The 19877-nt window shown below is 43.9% G+C and overlaps 2 protein-coding genes across 2 annotated transcripts; one reads left to right on the plus strand and one right to left on the minus strand.

Annotated features, from left to right (window-relative positions):
- Positions 1-7379: 7379 nt before the first annotated feature.
- On the minus strand, positions 7380-10210 carry LOC120664845 (ubiquitin domain-containing protein 2-like). The gene is made up of 4 exons (XM_039944198.1): positions 9971-10210; positions 8404-8526; positions 7813-7932; positions 7380-7720 (listed from the first exon to the last, which is right to left on the minus strand). The coding sequence occupies exons 1-4, from the start codon at positions 10002-10004 to the stop codon at positions 7656-7658; spliced, it is 342 nt and encodes a 113-aa protein (XP_039800132.1). The 5' UTR covers positions 10005-10210; the 3' UTR covers positions 7380-7655.
- A 272-nt stretch (positions 10211-10482) lies between these two features.
- On the plus strand, positions 10483-13869 carry LOC120664847 (ER lumen protein-retaining receptor A-like). Its single transcript, XM_039944199.1, has 6 exons — positions 10483-10712; positions 10792-11057; positions 12005-12120; positions 13180-13253; positions 13338-13401; positions 13492-13869. The coding sequence occupies exons 1-6, from the start codon at positions 10622-10624 to the stop codon at positions 13526-13528; spliced, it is 648 nt and encodes a 215-aa protein (XP_039800133.1). The 5' UTR covers positions 10483-10621; the 3' UTR covers positions 13529-13869.
- Positions 13870-19877: the final 6008 nt, after the last annotated feature.

Below are 19877 nucleotides of genomic sequence, written 5' to 3' on the forward strand. Positions count from 1 at the left end.
AAACGTTGGTAATTTTAGAAGATGGATTAATTTTTTGGATTCTAACCAAGCAAGGGCCAAAATTTTCAGCCTCTTGGGCTGCACTAATCATCCATGGCCGTTTTACTGTAGCTGGCTGGGGCTACAGTAATTTGTCTGTGGAAGCAACCAGCGCCGGCGGCTGGAGCTGGCCAGCCCAGCCAGCCGAACAGGGCCTTTATAGTATGCTAGCATTTTAGTATGGCAAATTTTGGTAGGCAATCAATCACATCGAGCATCTCTATCGGTCTTCCAATAATTCTTTCTCAATAATTAGTATTAGGAGATGTCTCAATAGCAGTTTTAGGATTATTGGGGGAGTTGCTTTTGTAGTCTCCCAATCCAACTACTTTATTGGGAGTCACAACTTCCCTTTTATTTAAGGAGAGAGAATGTGAATTATTGGGATGTCCCAATAACTATTGGGGAAAAAAAGAAGGTTTTAAAAGATTGATAGAGCATTAATTTTCTATCTACTCTTCTAATACAATAGTTGAATTGGGGATTGGGAAACTGGTGGAGATGATGTGCCCTCAAGTCATGAGATTCCAGTACACTACTGGGTTGATGTTCCCGCCACGCTTCCAAGCTTTTTTTTTCCGAGTACCAGCGATCCGTGGGCGAGACGAGTGGTGCAGTTCGGCTTCGAAAAAGGAACGGTGCGCTGCGGTCATGCTTCGCTTTGATCCCATCTCCAAGACTCTCTTGCTTTTTGTCCCATAGTACTGTTTTTATTTTTAAAATGGCTGCCTCTTCTTACCCTCACATGGCGGGGATGGGTAGGATCACATTTTATATATCTGCGAGTTACGAAGGAGGGCTCGCTCAGGATTGTATGGCCATGGCTCCATGATTTCTTACGAGAGGGTTGTTTTCTTGGGCTTATTTTAAATACCGTCACATCGGATATTTGGATGATATTATAAATATTAAATATAGGTTAATAATAAAATAAATATCTATTCTCTATATTAATTTGTGAGACCAATCTATTAATTCAGATTAGCTCATGATTAGCTCATAGGATGTTATAATAAATAGTATGTGCTAATCATTGATTAATTAGACTTAATAGATTCATCTCGTGAATAAAATTTAGGTTTGTGCAGTTCGTTTTATAATTAGCTTATGTTTAATATTTCTAATTACTATTGAAACATTCGAAGTGATAGGGCTTCAAATAAACCCCACGGAACCAAACACCTCTTTCTCTTTGGTGTACTTCTTGATGCTCCGTATCTCCTTGACTTGCCTGCCGTGCTCATAAGCTCTAATGGACTACGATCCGTACATACGAGCTAGCGCGCCACTAACCTCTATAGTGACCACTGCGTCCACAACTACATATAGCACTGTACAGTCTGTACTAGCAACATTAGATTACCGTATGGTTACTTGTTAGCAATCATGCATTCATGCGTTTACTCTTTACTGCCCTCTAGTCCTCTACTCCCATCACTGTGCGTTGGCGTAGCACAGCGCCGCGAGGGACTGTACGACGAGCAGCACGACGACCTCATGTCTCCTCACACGATACGGACACGAGGCATGCAGCCATGTCTCTTCGTCGGACCCGTCCTCGCCCACACGGTCCCCCGGTCGGCCGGTCCCTTCCCAGCGGGATCGGACGGAATCCAGAGGCTCTCCGTCCCCGCCGCCGCGCTCATCGCTCGCCACGACGCCACCCGCGCCAACCGTCCCCGATCGCCGACGAAAGGATCACTGCCGTTGGTGGTGATCCCACGGGCCAGTGACCATGCGTAAATGCGAATGCGTTGAGTTTTTTTTTGAAATAAAAGAGAGGAGCACTGCCATATCATTTAAGGAGGATAAGAATGCAGGTTCTTACATAGTTTTGCTTACATACTAACAAAATAACACTCGGCCTCATAGTAAAGGAAAACATTTAGAAAATAAAGAGCTCTGCTCCCTGTCAAGTGCTTGTCGTCGAACCTCCATTTCTTCCTTGATGAAACCTAGGACTGCTGTTGGTTGTTGTGAAGACCCCTGAAATATTCTTCGGTTCCTCTCATTCCAGATGTTCCAAGCCGTGTAAATGAGTATCGCAGCAACCTTGTTTCTGTTTTCTGAAGTTGTGCTGTTTATCATCAGATTCCACCATTCCTCAATGCCAATCCCTGAAGGCGGTAGGCTGATCAGGCCATCAGTCCAATTCTGAACCAAGTTCCAAACTTGCTGCGCGAAACACAGTGCAAACAAAGATGAGCAGCAGATTCCTGCTCCTGATCACAGAAACAACAGATCGAGTTACAGGCGATTCCTTTCCTTGTTAAATTATCTGCAGTCTGAATTTTATCCTGCACCAGTAGCCAAGCAAAGAGCCGATGCTTTCCTTCCGCTTTAGCCTTCCAAATTGCGTTTGCGTTGAAAGTACAGTAAGAGCCTACAAACTGATTGTCATAAGCCGATTTGGACGAATACATGCCATTTGCTGTCCACTTCCAGATTATCGTGTCAGAACTATCCGAGAATTGCACCTCTTGTACACAGTCCCAAAGCTGAATGAACTCGGCTATTTCAGTTGCAGTGTACATGCGCCAAAGTCCCCTAGTCCAGGTCTGATTCTCAATTTCTTCCCTCACTGAAAGTTTCTTCCTCCAAGCAAGTTTGTACAGATGCGGTGCAAAGTCCCTGGGCGCCAAGCCATTGGCCCAAGCTGATTCCCAAAATGCTGCAGTACGGCCATTCCCAATTGTAACCGTCGTGCTACACCTAAACAGATGTCTGTCAGTTTCAGAACACGGACTTCAGATCCAACCCAAGGCCGGTCAGGATCTGTCCATTGGAACCATAGCCAACGAAGTCTGTTGGAAATATGCCCTAGAGACAATCATATTTTCTTGTATTCATAGTTAATAAAGTGTTTCTTGAATATTCATGGATGACAACTTGCATTGATTAATACTTATGTGAAGTATTTATGAAACTCTTTACTTGTATGAATATTCTAAAGTGTTCCTAGTCGGAGTTCATGTGAGGACACACATGAATATTAGACTAGCACATGTATTAGTTGATTGACTACGTTTCGCAAGTCATGGACATGGTGATATCAAACTAATAATGTGCTCATGTGAGACATGAGATTGAACTGACCTAACACGAGATGATGACTTCTCATTACACAATATGTACGCTGTGTCCTAAGACCTGAGATCGTCGTATGTACTCAAGATGTGAACCGACTTACTTAGGAGCCATCAAACGCTGCACCGTAACAGGGTAGTCATAAAGGTGGCTTTCGGGTCTGTCAAGAAGCATGCTATGAGACATAGTCGGTCAAGATGAGATTTGCCCCTCTCTACAAGAGAGAGATATCTCTGGGCCCCTCGAGTAATTTGGATCAGGAAATGCATGGCCATGCTGGGGTTAAGAGTTAACCAAGGATTCCGAATCACATGATCGATAAAGAGTGGTCGGCTTTAAGCTAGACCAAATATCGTGAGGCAAAAGGAACAGCATGTATATGATATTGTGGCGGCTCGTCTGATATGATCTTTGTGTGCGTATAGGAGTTGACATGTCTTGCTAGAGGCCACTGTCTACTATTGGGCCGAGTAAAAGTACTCGGGTCATGTCTATTCGCATGTGAGCCCACAGGATCACACACTTAAGGTAAAGAAGCCTGATAAGGATGAAATCCGAATTAGACTGGACTTAAGTGCAATAATGGGCCTTTTAGGCCCAAAAGGGGCGCCCAAGGTGGGGCCCAAGGCAGCCCACCTAAGGGGCTATATAAACAGAGGGGGCGTCTAAAAACCCTAACCCTAGCTACTGATCACGCGCGTGAACAATACCTGCTACAGTAGTCGCCCCCTTTTCTGGCCGCCCCTCGCGCCAAGCCCTAGGTCGCCCTCGCGGACCTAGCAGTCCGGATTGCGGCGCTTCTTCCCGTACGTGTGGACTTCGTGGAGGTGCTGCGCTTGCTGCATAAGGACGAGCCATTCGTAAGGTGGTTCACGCAACTGCACTGCCGGCTTCCATCTGCACGACACCAACGCGCTATAGAAGTTCTGCAACCGCGCGTCTAGTGGTAATTCCGTGATCTATAACTGTAGTAATTCTGATTTATGTGTTAGAAAATTTTTGTTTTTGCTACCCTATATTCCTACACAAACCACCACGAGGTTTAGAGGTTTAGGACTCTTGATTCTGTCCCAGGCCACCAAGCATTTCCCCCCATGAACATCTGCTGAGCCATTCCACAGAAAAGCACGTCTGATCTTATCGAATGCGTTGAGTTGATGGACACAACGACGACGACGGTCCGCCGGAGGGGAGAGAGAGATGGTGACGGCCGCCAGCGACGGGGGCGCAGCCCACGTGGCGGGAAGCGGGCCGAACGGCTAGAATGGGTGCGGAAAATGCTAGGCCCACACGATGTGGCCCAGGGAAAGGCGCGACGGGGACATATTGCTTTTGCAAAAATCCAAAACGTGACCAAAAAGGAGTCCGGTCTGATCCAAAATCCCAAATGGTCGTCAGGTGAACATGAACTGCTCGTGCTAGGTGTGGCACAGCGAAAGTTTGAACTTGGGATCGCCGAAACAGCAGGATTCGGGCCAGAGCAGCCGGAAATGGCCAACCCGACTGCCTGAGAGCAGGTATTATGGGAGGCGAGAGACCGGCTGAGAGCAGACGTGGCATAGGAGAGAGAATCAAACGGGCGGGGAGCCAAACGCCGACTGACACAGGCGAAATCGCGCTCCGCGCTCTGCCATTGGCTGAGCAGCGAGCAGCAGCGGAGCCCACCACCACCCGACGCCCGTTCCTAGCCCGCAGCCGCCGGAATCCATAAAACTTGCTCTGAGTGGTTTGCTCCCTGCAACCCTGCCGGCACTACCTGGCAGTCTGCCACCTCTGGCGACTGGCATGGCACGGAAGGCGAGGAACGTCATGATCCACGTCCCACGCATCGCGGCTCTCCCTCCACCCGGGTTTCAATTTCCAATCCGATTGGAGGGGCGCGCGATCTGCAGACCCAGCTTGAAGCTCACCGCGTTGCCTGCCTGTTTTTTTTTATAATACGCGTCTGTATTTCTAGTTTAGAAAAACATACAGGTGAAAATACGGATACATACACGTATGGAAAGGATACAGGAACAACTACACCAACCAAACTTTGCGAAAAACCCAAACAAAACAAAATTTACATTTATGCCCCTGGATCTTCCGCAAACCTCCTCAGGTCGCCCTCCTCGCTGCCGGCCACCGCCACCGCCACCGGAGAGGAAGACGAGCACCCCCTTGAGCTGAAGAAGACCCATCGCACGTTGGTTTTGAGAGGAGTCGAAGTTGAAGAATTCATCGACGGTCTCCCATCGACCGGGGCCGCGCCCCGCCTCCTCCAGCTCCTGGATATAAGCTCGCCACAGACAACCACCGCCGTCGCCGAGGGAAGGTTGGCTTAGATCCAGCCAGCCACCGTCCATAAACCCTGAAGCATGCTCCGTACCCTTGAAGAAGAAGGAGACCAGCAGCAACATCACCTGGCCAAGACGAAGAAGCGCCAGTGCCGACCTCCAGCACAAAACTCCACGACTCCACCGCCGACGCCGGAGAAAAGCACCACCGGAGCGAGGAAGAAGCCTGGAGACAACATTCCGTAAACAGGAGCATCGGTGAAAAAGCGTCGAGATCGATGACATGATCATGACCCTCGATGCACGGGTGCCATGGCACCGGAAGCGCCAAGCGTAGATGCCACTCCACCGCGCCGCGAGCACAAAGAATTAACGGCTGTTCGTCCTCGTTCTGTGGCGTGGGGATCATTCTGTACTCTCAGTTCCTTAACTCTCACTCAAACCGACCTCGCAGTCATATGCCTAGCAGCTGTATAGGCATAGGAGTATAGCACTAGGCTACCAGTACTCCGTAGCGGGTACGCACGAACCGCAGTAACCGCCTTGCCGCAAGGAAGCAAACTAGGCAACTGGCGGGCACACTACGGTGGAAGTGCGTAATGCGTTGCCAAGCAGCTCCGATCCCTCTGGCCTCAACCCTCATAATACCCCGGGCAGGGGCGGATCCAACGTGGGGCACCCAAAGCCTCTCCAAGAATTTTCAACCATGAATAAAGAGGAGAAAGAAGAAAAGAAGGAGGAGGAAGACGAAAAAGTGAGGAGGAAAGAAGAAGAAGGGAAAATTAGCCCCCCCTAAATTGAGATTCTAGATCCACCATTGCCCGGCCCGTACTCAGTGTGATCATATCGGGCTTCCGACGAGTCCATCTCCAGTTCTTCTGGTGGCTTGGTTGGTTTAGCACGCCAGTTCGGTTCGGCAGATCCACCCTTGCCCAGTTGCGCTGCCGATCAGATCTCAGATCCGACACTACTATGCTGCGCGGGATTGATTCTAAGAAGCCTAGGCTAATCATGCTCGACCATGATTAGCAGGTTTCTTTGGCAGCTTCATGCTAATCTTATCTTGCCAGCTGCCCAGCTTACTTCCCTTTGGCAGCATCCTGTCACTGCTGTTCTTGCGGGGCATTTTCGGCTTTTCCACGGCTTCTTTAAGATGGCATTTCGCCGCGGCTTCGGAGCAGGTCGCCTCGTTGATTTTCATCACAGAAAACGGCGATTTTAAATGCAGATGCAGATAAATGACACCGTATCTTGCAACATGCATGGGGTGCAGTGTTTCTCCAAGTAAATGTACAACAGATGGATTGGTACTTGTGTGTGTGTATATATATATATATATATGCAGCAAAGGAACATATTCTGTAGAAATCACATTTTTCATGAAACTCTTGCAAATCACGACAAAAATCGTCTAAATTCACAAAAAATCACACATATAGATGATATGATGATACACAATCTTGTAAAATATCTTGTCCTAACTCGACTTTGTTTGTAAGATATAAAAATAATAAATTTCTAACAAATCATTTGGACAGCTTTCTGACTTGAAATTGTTATTTTTATATCTCACAAATGAAGTCGAGTTTGGACAAAATATTTTACAAAGTTATGTATCATCATATCATCTACATGTGTGATTTTTTTTGAATTTAGATGACTTTTTTGCCGTGACTTGTACTGATTTTCACGAAAATTGTGGTTTCCACCAGATATGTTCCCATACAGCAAAGTCAGCACTCTCCTGTAGAAGCGACTTCAGTGGCAGGTCTACGACGTAACCAAATGATTGTTTAGTTGCATAATTCAAAATTCCAAAAAAAAATCCGGCACCTGCATGGAGACTTAAATCTAGACGAAATAAAAAATGCATTGCACAGTTTGTCTGCAAATCGCAAGACGAATCTAATGAACCTAATTATTCTGTAATTAGACGCTAAATTGCTACAGTAATACTACAATAAACAACCTCTAATGCCGGATTAATTAGTCTCATTAGATTCGTCTCGCGATTTACAGACGAGTTCTGTAATTAGTTTTGTGATTAGTCTATATTTAGTACTTCAAATATAGAAATATTCTCTTTCAAAAACTTTACACCCGGCAACTAAACAAGGCCCAAGAAGAATTACTTTACAGTGGCTAAAATGAGGTCGTTGACCCCAAAAGTTGCAATCAGAGCCAGCGACCAGATGAACATTTTAACATAATTCACGTGGCCCTCTGTTTGTCTTCTAAGTCTTCATTCAAGATTCAACCGTCGCGGATCAAATTAGTTGGTTCGCTCAAAACATATTTCGGCAGTTCATACTTGGCACCTGCAACACAGAGTTCTCAGTTTTAAGATCGGTCCTGAACAACTCGTCAAGAAAAAGAGAATCAAAGAATTTGGTAATTAAGATATACACACCTCTCTCGTCGTAGCAAAGTGTCATGTCAGGGTTCGAAACGATGATCCCAGCACTGTCCACTATGGTTTGGGCAAGGGCTAAATCAGATTCTGCAGCAACTTTAAGAGCATCCCATATCTCTGGACAAACAAACAATAACATATTACAAAATTGATGCTAATGAAGGTGTCCCTTCATATATAGTAAAAACTGAAAAACATGGCTTCCAAACTTTAGCCAATGATTGTACAGTAAGTTTGAATTTGGCTACCAACAACTTGTGAAAATTTTATAATTGCCCAAACCAAACCCTTTTTTTTTGGTGCAACCGAGCTAATGTTCTTATTTGATACGAAACCAGTACCACAAAATTAAGGCCTCAGTATTATTTCTGCTGAAGAATTGAGATTACATCGAACTAAAGCCAACTCTGTAATAACTGGACAGGTCAAACAAAATATCAGTCAGTTATCGTGAAAACATTGAAAAACAAGATAGAAGAAACCAACAATTGAAGACTAACAAAATGAAATCAAGTTGCAAGAATCATGCAGCACACATCAAAGAAGAATTAGTTATGTTCAACTTTGCCTAAACAGTTGTAAACATACCTTTTTGGCCACCATAATGCGGAGCCGTATCCCAGAATTCATCACGCATCTGTTTGAGTTGTGCTGATGTAATTGGTTGAGTGTGCTTCCAAGCCTTAGGCTTTTTCAGCTTCTTACTGTTCTCTGTATTCATAGAAATATCACTTAACGTTATTTTATTGGTCCAAAGGCACATCGTTATCATGTGAAAGAATGCTGCTAAATCTAATAGAGTGGATTATTGGGAACTTAAGATGTAACCTAATAACATCAAAAGAGAACATCCCATATAACCTATCAAGATATCATGGTGCTACCATGCTAGGATACAGAGCACAATCGGGACGAAATCTGGATTTAGGAACTGTTAGGAACTGAAGGATGTAAATTCTCTTTAGTCGACTGCAAGACTAACACACAACACAACTTCCTTCACACACGGATGGCTCTTCGCAGAGCAGGAAAAGGAAAAGGGAAAATTAGTCTTAATTAAACTCTCTGTATGTAGAATGAGTTACCACTGATTGGACTCACATATATGATGCCAAAATTAGGAATCATCACAATAGCTAAAATTATTCTGTAAGTTTCAAATTGCGAACGTACTTACAAAGAATAGTGCTTTTTTCTGAAATGTGGCACCTAATAAAGTGGTTGGAACTAGATAAGGCACTGACAATAAAAAAAGGAAAAATTCCTCACGTCGCTGTAGGGGACCCACATGTCATACACACAACGATGGCATATGAAGGATCGTGAGTTTTCTCGGTGGCATATAAGGAAATTACCCCCCCCCCCCACCCCCACCCCAACACACACACACAAAAAGGAGCAAATTAATTTGCACAACCCATAAATAAGTTCCTTCATCCTATTGTGAGAATAAATCGTCACTTCACCGCTCTCAAAATCTCATCTTAGCTTTTAGTAGGTGCAAACAAAGTTGCTTTTATCCTGCTAGAGAATATAGCCATCACTTCAGGTGCCCTTTTGAACATGATAATGTTATCCATTTATCTCTCCACTAAACGAATATAACCACCGTGATGCAAGAGTTTCCACTAGTACTGACTCCACTGTACTAGCCTTACCAAATATGGACAATTACATCGATGGGAATCGACAGTTGTGACAATCTACATACAAACATCATCGGAGTAACCCACCAGAGACAATTTGCTAAATTTCCTCTCGATCAACACTTCTGCAACTGAACTCTTGCATGAATAGTGAATTGATGTCTTCAAGCCATGGGATTTAGGGTCACTTGATCAAGAATCAAGAGACGAGTAAAGAACAAACGATCTAATCCTACTCCTAACGGCAGCGCCTGGAAACAACTTAAACCTGATCTTAGCTGTTACTCCCTCTGTTCCGACCACTTGGAGTAGCACCGAAGAATCAAGGGTCAGTTGGATCCATGCCACTACAACTTCTTGAAATTGTATTTCATGTTGAAATCCATGCCATTGAGTGGCATGATTTTGAACATGAAACCCAATTTCACGGAGTTGTGGTGGCATGAATCGAATTTTCCCAAGAATCAAAGACCACTCACTAATCAGCAAAGCAAACACCAAGAAGTTACCATCGACTTTGGGAGTGGATCCAGCGCAGCCCATGGCGACGGCCGATCAGACGCTCATCGGACGGGCGTTCCAGAAGCTTCTGGAAGCGCAGACGGATCTCGCGCCGGGAGAGGCGGGTGGAGGGGGAAGGCAGAGAGCGGCGGATTAATAAGTGGAAGCAGGAGGGAGTAGGAGACGCGAAGCATCAGCGGGCATGTGATGTGAATGTGAGAGCCTTTGCAAAGTGCAGACCAGACCGCCAGAGAAGAGAAAAACCGATGAGGTGACGTCACCGCGCAGGTGAGGTGCCCGGCCACGTCACCTCTGCGCGCTGCCCCCACCACGTATCCCCGCACCGCACTTCACGGCGCCGCGACTCGCCACCTGTAACTGACGCATGGGACCCGCGGCGAGGCCCACGTGTCGCTCGCGCCTCCCTCCAGGCTCCAGGACCTCTCTTCCTGCAACCACCTCACTGGTCCAGCAGTCACTGATGTGTGGCCCCCACAGTATAGGTTCTGTCCACACCGGCCCCCGACGCTGGCATCTCCTCCCTTCCCGTTTCTTCCTGTGCTGGCGTCTTGCCCACCTCCGGTCCGCCATTCCCCTGCGCATCTGGAGCTGTTCTTGCTAAACCCACAAACCCTAGCCGCTGCGCCGCCGCCGCAGCCATGAACGCCTTCAGGTTCCTCGGGGACATGACCCACCTCTTCTCCGTCCTCGTCCTCCTCCTCAAGATCTACGCCACCAAGTCCTGCTCAGGTAAGCCGTAGCTGCGCTAGGTTTTCGGCCGCCGGTTAGGGGAGGCTCGCCGCTGACGGATCTGGGTGCCGCCGCGCAGGGGTGTCGAGGAAGACGCAAGAGCTGTACATGTTGGTGTTCGTCGCGAGGTACCTGGACCTCTTCACGGACTACATCTCGCTCTACAACTCCGTGATGAAGGTGGTGTTCATCACCAGCTCGGCGGCGATCGTATGGTGCATGCGCCGCCACCCGCAGGTGCGCCGAACGTACGACAAAGAGCAGGACACCTTCCGCCATGTGGTGCTCGTCGCCGCCGCATTCCTGCTCGCGCTGGTATTCAATGAGCGGTTCACCTTCCGGGAGGTGATGTCTTCTCTCTAACTGATCTGTCCCGGATTATTTATTGCAATGTTGAATTGATGTTTTTATTGGATGCTTGATGAAATTGAAGTTACGTTAATCGTGCTTTCAGAAATACGATATCATCTAGTCAAAAAAGAAATATTATATCTTTTGCATAGTTAATTTGGAGTATTAAACAACAACAACTGGCATGTTTGAAAAAACTGTTCTCAAGTTATGTCTGATGGTTCCGCAGCCAAATTAGCTGAGTATATCTGGTGGCAATTTGATGACCCATCACATAGAATTGTTCCAAAAATTCTTCCGCGGAGTCATTGGACAGAGTATCCGAAAATGCTATTTCATGCCAGTCAAAGGTAACCCATGACATAGGACCATATCTGATCTATGCCAAGCTAGTCACAGGTGATCTGAGATAGTTGAAGAAGAACTAGCAAACTGCATGCAGATTGTACGTGTACTTGACTAGATGTTACTTGCTGGTGGTCAGATTCAGATTCATCTTGTGATTCGACATGTTGTTCTATTTAACAGAGTATCTATGTTACAGTACAAAACTTAATGATTAGTTTCCTGAAGGTTATAGCGATCCTAGAATATAAAATTGTAAAGAGAAGAGCAACTAAAATAGCATTTAATTCTATGAAGTTGACTTATAATTGATCAGCCTCCCTTCACACTTCTATAAATTTTGTAAGGTTCCATTGCTTTATAATTTTCTTCAGCATAGGTACATATCTTCTTTATTAGTAACTGCCTGTTTGGGGCAAAATATCATTCCTTATTGTCTTTGCTGGGATTATTATAGCTACTATATAATGTAAGTTCAATGATAACATATCAGAATCATAAGTAACATAAGTTATTGCATATGCTGGAATTGTTACTAGTTATTCCAAAATTCAGTGTCAGGGTATCCTAAAGGCTAAAATACTGTTCCTTTGCAGATATGCTGGGCATTTTCAATCTATTTGGAAGCAGTGGCAATTCTCCCACAGTTAGTGTTGCTCCAGAGAAGCAGAAATGTGGATAACTTGACTGGGCAATATGTTTTCTTCCTTGGGTATGCATTTTTTTTGGTCCCTGCAGGCAATTTGCTATTTTTCTCAACACCACATATAACAAGGAAAATACGAATCAGTTTACGGTATAAGCTGCATTGAACTATATTCTCTAATGTTAAATCTATCAGCATTTATTCATATATGTAATAAAAAAACTCGACCTGCGAGGGGCAAGCCGCCCCCCGGGCATTAATGTAAGAAGAAGAGTAGAAGACCTCTCATGCAGGCCGAGAAAACCCCCAAACCCCTGCCCCACCCTTACATAGGGGCGCCGTAACCCATACCGTAACCCGTGTGAGAGCGGGCCAGGGTGAGCTGGGACCTATTTCCATGTGCTTTGGCATGTAGGCAGGCGAGGGGATTTTTTTAACCTCAGCCTGAAATTCGCTCCCACCGGGAGTCGAACCCAGGACCTGAGGAGTGCTACTGGGGCCACCTAACCAATCCGGCTAGGCACCCTTTCGCTATTCATATATGTAATAACTGGCACAAAGTCTTACAAATAAAATAATTTCAGACAGTTGTATATGGCAATTCTATATTTTCTTTAGATATGTATTCCATGATATAATTCAGAGTTAAATGTTGAATGGCGCTCTTCACTTTCTGTAACTAAATAGACTGTCCGACTGGTGCTGTAGAATTATAGTATTGGAGTTCATATTTCAGAGGAAGGATAGTGTTTGTTAGTGCTGCCCTGTCAGCCTGTCGTAAGTAGTATGTATGGAATAGTTTTGGAGTTTGGACCAGAATCATAACCTTTAAGCCAAGACAGCTTAACTTTTTAGGCATGCACTCTGTGCAATTATTATTTTTGTTATTTTACCATTTGAATTATACTTGGGACTGTCATTTTGTAGTTGATGTGCAGTTTAACATATTCTTATTTCCAGGAATGGGCAAAGTTTATAATAATCAAAGTTGCATCATGAGACAAGATGGATTAACATATTCTTATTTCCAGTTTAACATTATTTAGAATACTAAATTTTCGTCACACTTTTCAGTTCACTTGCTACCCTTGTGCCTTCATGATAACACCGTAATTATTTCCTCAGGGCCTACCGTGCGCTCTACATTCTAAACTGGATTTACCGTTATTTCACGGAGGGTCATCACAGCAGATGGATCCGTAAGTTGTCACTTTTCTATCTTGGTGTTTTATCTCTCTCTCTCTCTCTCTAATTGCTGTCCACTAATGGTCTATTTCTTTCAGCTTGGCTTGCTGGTTTGGTGCAAACAGCTCTGTATGCAGATTTCTTTTACTACTATTTCTTAAGGTGAACTGCATACTATTGTGAATTGTCACATATCACTGACATATTATTCTTTGGCTACTGGGTATTGACAATTCAATGCTAATGTTACAGTTGGAAGAACAACGTGAAGCTCGAGTTGCCTGCTTGATGTGCCAAAAGACTGCACACTACGTGACTCTAGTGTTCTAGAGATTAGTTGATTATATGGGCAGGGAGAGACTTGGTAATGAGGTGGAGCAGTTGCAATTGATACCATATCCTGGGTCTTGCCTGCGAGAATTGATCTTTGTGTTTCCCATGGCAAAGTCTATACGTTTCGGAAGCTAACGGTTGCTGCTGCACAGAAGTAGACTAGTCCCTTTTTTGTATCTGCTACCTTCGATTTGAAAAATCACATTCACATACATTTCAGCTGCTCTGTTGTTTACTTGCTCTGTTTCACTTCTCGGAAACAAAAACTTATGATTCCAGTGCCCATGCCAGTTTTTTTGTAGAACCGATGTGCTGATTCGGTTGCGTATATGTGTTTGATGGTGGTCCGAGTTGTGCGATTGGATATTTTTGCCCGACTCATGAGGTATCGTATCGTACCACCACATTGTTTACGAAATCTGAACGCTCGTTTGTCTGCTGAAACTATCTACTTGTCGACACATGCTGGAAGATACCAATAGAAGAACTGCAATTGCTTTGATCTGGATTGGGGTTCATTGCCTAGTCATGGTTGAATCACCTGCGCGGCACCATATCACGCGTCTTACGGAATCTGGATTTGTCTACTTGTTTGTTTTTGCACACTCTAGAAAGTACTCCTCGCAATGGCTTTGTTCTGGATCGGGTCCATCTGCCAAATCATGGCTGAATCACTGGATGCGGGGTTCGTCGGTCGTCGCGTCAACTCCGATGCCCAAACGTTTTAGCGGCGCCAATGCCGCACAACTCTTTGCCTCTTCGCTCTCAAAAAAAAAAAAAAAAACTCTTTGCCTCTTCCGTCATCCATTTTCAGCTTTAGCTCCCGTAGTCAGAAGCATCGATCCGTTCAGCAAATCGAATAATCTCCCATCGTTACGTCTGCTAGCTGCTGCCTGCCACCACTACGAGTCCACCACGACCAATGTCCAATCTGCCTGCCTTGTGAGCTTCGACTTGTGTCTATGTGAAACTGAAAGGGGCCTTCGAATCAGCTTTATCCGAGGTTCATTCATCGGATCGGCAGAGAAAATCGAGCGCTACCTATATACAGTAGGTCACAGAAACATAAAAAATAATCGAGCGTTATTTTTTTTTGATAAACATCGCGCGCTAATTCGTCGGTTGCTCCGAGCTTCGGCCATCCAGGCTGCTGCTAAATCAGACGCCACCGGCGCTCTGCAGTCCACACTACATTTTTTTTCCACGAACATGTCTAAGCACGTACTACCTCCGAATCGTTATATTTGACGTTTCAGACAAGAAAGTGTATAGAAAATGAACTAAAGTTTTGTGTCCTAACGTCAAATAAAATGATTTGGAGGGAGTATTTAATTAAGAGAAAAACAATACGATCATTACAAAATCTTAATAGGCAGAGACTGTTAAAGTAGATACATAGCACCACCAAGTAAGTGACAGGGGACAACAAATAAGTACAACAAGAAAAACGGGAGAGATAAATATAAACCCACAAATCTATACGACCACAATTAAACAATACGACCATTTTACAAAACCTTAATAGGCAAAGACTATTAAGGTGGATAAAGAGCACCACCAAATAAGTGGCATGCGACAACAAACAAGTACAGCAAGAAAAACGGGGGAGATAAATATAAACCCACAAATCTATACGACCACAATTGAACCTGCTAAAAGATACCAAAACGCCAAGGGTGTAAAGGTCGACAACACAACAAAGATGACAAAGCATCCGCCAGAGCAGAACAGTAGCAAAGTATCCGCCAACGAGCGGAAAGACGATGAAACATCCGCCAGACGACCATTGCAGCCCGAACGATGCAGATGAAACAAGCGAAGATAGGCAGATGACCACCACCACCACCGCCACCATAGGTAGAGTTTTTAAGACAACGCCTCTAGGAGGGAGGGAGCGACGCTATAGGCACCATCGTCGTTTGACCAATGAGACCAATGATTTCACTCGCTACATTATTATCAGGCTCACTTTGCTAGCGGTTTTTTCATAATAGTGTGCGAAAAGCCAAAAAAGGCGGATATCGTTACTGGCTGGTAGTCATCAAAGAGAAGCGATGGCAGAAGCACTGAAAACCTACACTTGCTACTTATGTCCACATTGCGTTCCACGTGTAGCGCTGCATGGGCACTTCATTCCGATCACCTAGACAGGGTGACTCTCACTCTCACATGATTGATTTTTTTTAGAAAATGGATACGTCTCCGGCCTCTCCAGCCGCACACAGCTAAGTTTTTACAAAATTCTCAGCAAACAAGCTAATAAAATAGAGAGGAGTACACAAACGACTTAAATGAATTAAAAGCAAAGTCTATTATTGCTTCTCCATCCATTCTTGGCAAAGATATCCAAAGCGACGACCTCCAATGCCTTGCTTGCCAAACAGACAGTCTTCCTTGTATCCTCACGCTGTAGCAAGGACCAGAATCGCAGCCAGTACGCTCTCCTGAAGGCTGCATGCATAAATGAGGTAAATATTTTTTTCTCAAAAATTAAATCGTTACGTGTACACCATATTGCCCACATAAGAGTTGCAGCCCCAACAAAAATCAATCTTCTTTCTTTCATACTTATGCCCGTTAGCCAATTCCTAAGCATATATGTCATTGATTTTGGTGGGGTTAACCCAGTAGCTACCTGAACAACTCTCCAAATGATCTTAGCATGTTGACAATCAAAGAAGAGGTGTTGAATTGTTTCATTAAGATCACAGAAACAACATTTTTTTTACTCTCAGACCAGTTTCTCTTAGCTAAGTTATCCTTGGTTAAAATAACACCTTGTTGAAGGTACCAAAAGAAAATTTTTATTTTTAGTGGAATTTTCAGCTTCCATAAAAATTTATTAACGAAAGGTGTTTCTTGATTCATCAGGTACTGATACATAGACCGTACTGTAAAATTGCTATGTCTATGTAAGTCCCAGGTAAAAATGTGCCTCCCATCGGAAAGCTGGTAAGCGGATATTTTAGCTACAAGGTTATTCCAGACAGTCATTTTATCTCCAACCAAAGTTCTTCTAAAAGAGATATTCAATGGTGCTTGATTCATAACATTTGCCACTATAATATGAGGATAATAGACTATATTATATAGGTTGGGAAATTGCTCTTTAAATGGTTTGGAGCCAACCCAAATATCCTCGCAAAATCTGGTTTGCGAGCCATCTTTTATCTTAAATGTTTCGTAGCCCAGGAAATTTTCTCTAGATTTTAAAAGACCCTTCCAGAAGTGCGAGTCTCCATGTTTAATTTTTACCTGAGAAAGACACTTCGAACTTAGATATTTATTTCTAAGTAAAGTCTGCCATGTGCCATCCTCATTCAGCAATTTAAATAACCATTTGTTGAGTAAACATTTATTTGTGATAGAAAGGTCTGCTATTTCCAAACCTCCTTGATCCTTTGGACGAAAGATATTCCATTTGGCTAGACGATATTTCTTTTTATCCCTATTTCCTTGCCAAAAGAAAGTAGAACGATAAAAATCCAGTCTTTTTAGGACACCTTTGGGAATTTCAAAGAAGGACATCATGAACATTGGGAGGCTGTTGAGGACCGAATTCAATAATATCAGTCGTCCCCCGTAAGATAAATGTTTGGCCTTCCAGGTGCTTAGTTTGTGTTTGAATCTTTCCTCAATAATACCCCAGTCCGCATTACGGAGTTTGGTATGATGCATCGGTATTCCTAGATATCTGAAAGGGTATGACCCTCGCTAGCAGCCAAACATCTCAGCATATTCTGTCTCATATTGTTTGGCTTCTCCATAACAAAAGATCTCACTTTTGTGGAAGTTAATTTTTAGACCAAATAATTGTTCAAATACACTGAGCAATAGCTTCATATTTTTAGCTTGCTCTAAATCATGATCCATGAATATGATCGTGTCATCTGCATATTGCAAAATTGACAATCCGTCTTCCAACAAGTGAGGTATCACGCCTTTAATTTGTCCATCATTTTTAACCCTCTTAATTAAAATAGAGAGCATATCCACCATAATATTAAACAAAATAGGAGACATAGGATCTCCTTGCCTCAACCCTTTTTTTGTTTGGAAGAAGTGTCCAATATCATCATTAATTTTGATGCCCACACTTCCTCCAGAAACGAAATTTTCGACCCATTTACACCATTGTGGGCAAAATCCCTTCATTCGGAGGGTTTGTTGTAGAAAAGGCCATTTTACTTTATCGTATGCCTTTTCAAAGTCAATTTTGAGAACTACACCATTTAGTTTTTTGGTGTGTAGTTCATGGATGGTTTCATGTAATATCACTACACCTTCCATTATATTGTGTCCTGGCATAAACGCTATTTGGGAAGGTTGCACAACTTTGCTGGCCACCCCCATGAGTCTATTGGTAGCCACCTTAGTGAAAATTTTGAAACTCACATTGAGTAGACAAACAGGCCTATATTGTTGTATTTTTGTTGCCTCTTTTATCTTGGGAAGAAGAGTAATTACTCCAAAATTAAGGCTATATATAGGGAGACGCTCTTCATGAAATTCCATGAATAGCGATATAAGGTCTGCTTTTATAATTTCCTGAAAAACTTGATAAAATTGTGCTGGGAAACCATCAGAACCAGGGGATTTATTATGCTCCATTTGGAACACCGCCTCCTTTATCTCCTTCTCTGTAAATGGTGCTATGAGGAGATTATTTTCATCCTCTGTCACCTGAGGTATGTCATCGTTCTGGTTTTCCATCATGGTAAAATTATTATCTTCTGGTGGTCCAAATAAATCCTTGTAATAGTTTGTGATATAAGCTTTCAATTAAGCATCACCGACCATTAAGCCATCTTCTTGTTCTAACCTGTATATGCGTTGTTTTCTATGTTTGCCAGTAACGACCAAATGGAAATATTGGGTGTTATCATCACCTTCCAATAGGTCCTTCGTCTTTGCTCTCTCATCTCACATGATTGATAAATGAGTATTCCTTAAATCCCTAGCTTCTCCATTGTATCTGGCATTGTTGTGATTCTCTTCGTCTACTATCCCAAGCAGGTGTCTGGTAGGTCTTTGTATCTGAGATTCCGAGGTCAGTAAACCACGATCCATGACTACCTCATTGAAGTTCCCAACACAACCATGGGTCAGCAAGTTGTGCACGTAGGAACCTCATCAAGTTCCAACATCCCCTTCTCACCTACATCCTTGGTTGGCGCCACTGTTGGCCGGCCGTCCAAAGCATCACATGAGAGAACTGACATGGATCCCATGAAAATGTCCAAAAGTGGCTTTTTTGTCCTCATTCAGATGTTCAGATCAGAGAACGAATTCAGCCATTTATGCAGCGCTTGACGCCTGAAGATCCCATTATTCACAAAGATGAGATGCTTTTTCACGAGGTTGGGACGGCGCACTACCGCAGAAGGTTAGGCACGTCTCGCATTGCAAGCACCACGAACCATCTTTATTTCTGTTTGAAACACGCTTTGTTTCCGCACATATTTTTTTCGAAGAAAGGTTTCCCCGATTTATTTCCACGAAACAAAGCAAAGTTCAGGTTGCACAAAGTTAAGGTTTAGCGTATTCGAAGCACGCCCGCTAAGGTACAACAGAACAAAGAGAGACAACTTGACTAGCATCTAAAGCATCAAGGTAACTTGTCGCTAGAGAACAAGAGATCATCGGCACAAGAGCTTCAGCAGCCTCCAAAGGCATATCGGCGATGTAGATTGCTCTCCCAGGAGATGCTTCCAAACTTGACATATGCTCCATCTGGGAAATTGATGACGACTGGTTCATCTGTGGAGGAGCAGTCAGCTGCAAGGGCTCCTCCAGCTTGCTTAGTAGCCTTGCCAGCACCTGGTCCAGCTTCACCACATCCGCTTCTGAGTAGAGAGATCGCCAGTTTTTCAAAGTGTGATGTGGTGAAGACATTGCGAAATTTTTCAATGCATTGTTTTTTAGAAATAAAATTGTGTCATCAGCATATTACAGACTCACAATACCTCTTTCTATCATATCAGTTAGCAGGCCTCCAATGAGGCCTTGAGTAGCAGCTTTACTAAGAATCCTGGTGAAGACATCCACAACTAAATTAAAAGGAAGGGGAGACAAGGGGTCCCCTTGTCTTAAACCTTTTCCTACTGCAAAGTAAGGCCCATTTACATCATTAAGTCTAACACAAACAGAACCACCTTGAGTTAGCTTAGTAATCCAGCTAATTCAGGTGTTGGAAAAACCTCTAGAAGAAAGAACTTCAATAAGGAAGTCCCAATTTACTTTATCATATGCCTTCTCATAATCAATTTTAAGAACAATACTAGATTCTTTTTTCCTAGCCACCT

The sequence above is a fragment of the Panicum virgatum genome, chromosome 3N (genome assembly GCF_016808335.1).
Source record: "Panicum virgatum strain AP13 chromosome 3N, P.virgatum_v5, whole genome shotgun sequence".
Classification (NCBI taxonomy): domain Eukaryota; kingdom Viridiplantae; phylum Streptophyta; class Magnoliopsida; order Poales; family Poaceae; genus Panicum; species Panicum virgatum.

Coding starts and splice junctions, on each gene's coding strand:
- LOC120664845 (XM_039944198.1), bottom strand. CDS start 10,004: ATGGGCTGCGCTGGATCCACTCCCAAAGTCGATG. Junction 7,933..8,403: donor GCATTATGGTGGCCAAAAAG/GTATGTTTACAA, acceptor TTGTTTGTCCAG/AGATATGGGATGCTCTTAAA. Junction 7,721..7,812: donor ACTTTGCTACGACGAGAGAG/GTGTGTATATCT, acceptor TCTGTGTTGCAG/GTGCCAAGTATGAACTGCCG.
- LOC120664847 (XM_039944199.1), top strand. CDS start 10,622: ATGAACGCCTTCAGGTTCCTCGGGGACATGACCCACCTCTTCTCCGTC. Junction 10,713..10,791: donor CGCCACCAAGTCCTGCTCAG/GTAAGCCGTAGC, acceptor GCCGCCGCGCAG/GGGTGTCGAGGAAGACGCAA. Junction 13,254..13,337: donor TCATCACAGCAGATGGATCC/GTAAGTTGTCAC, acceptor TATTTCTTTCAG/CTTGGCTTGCTGGTTTGGTG.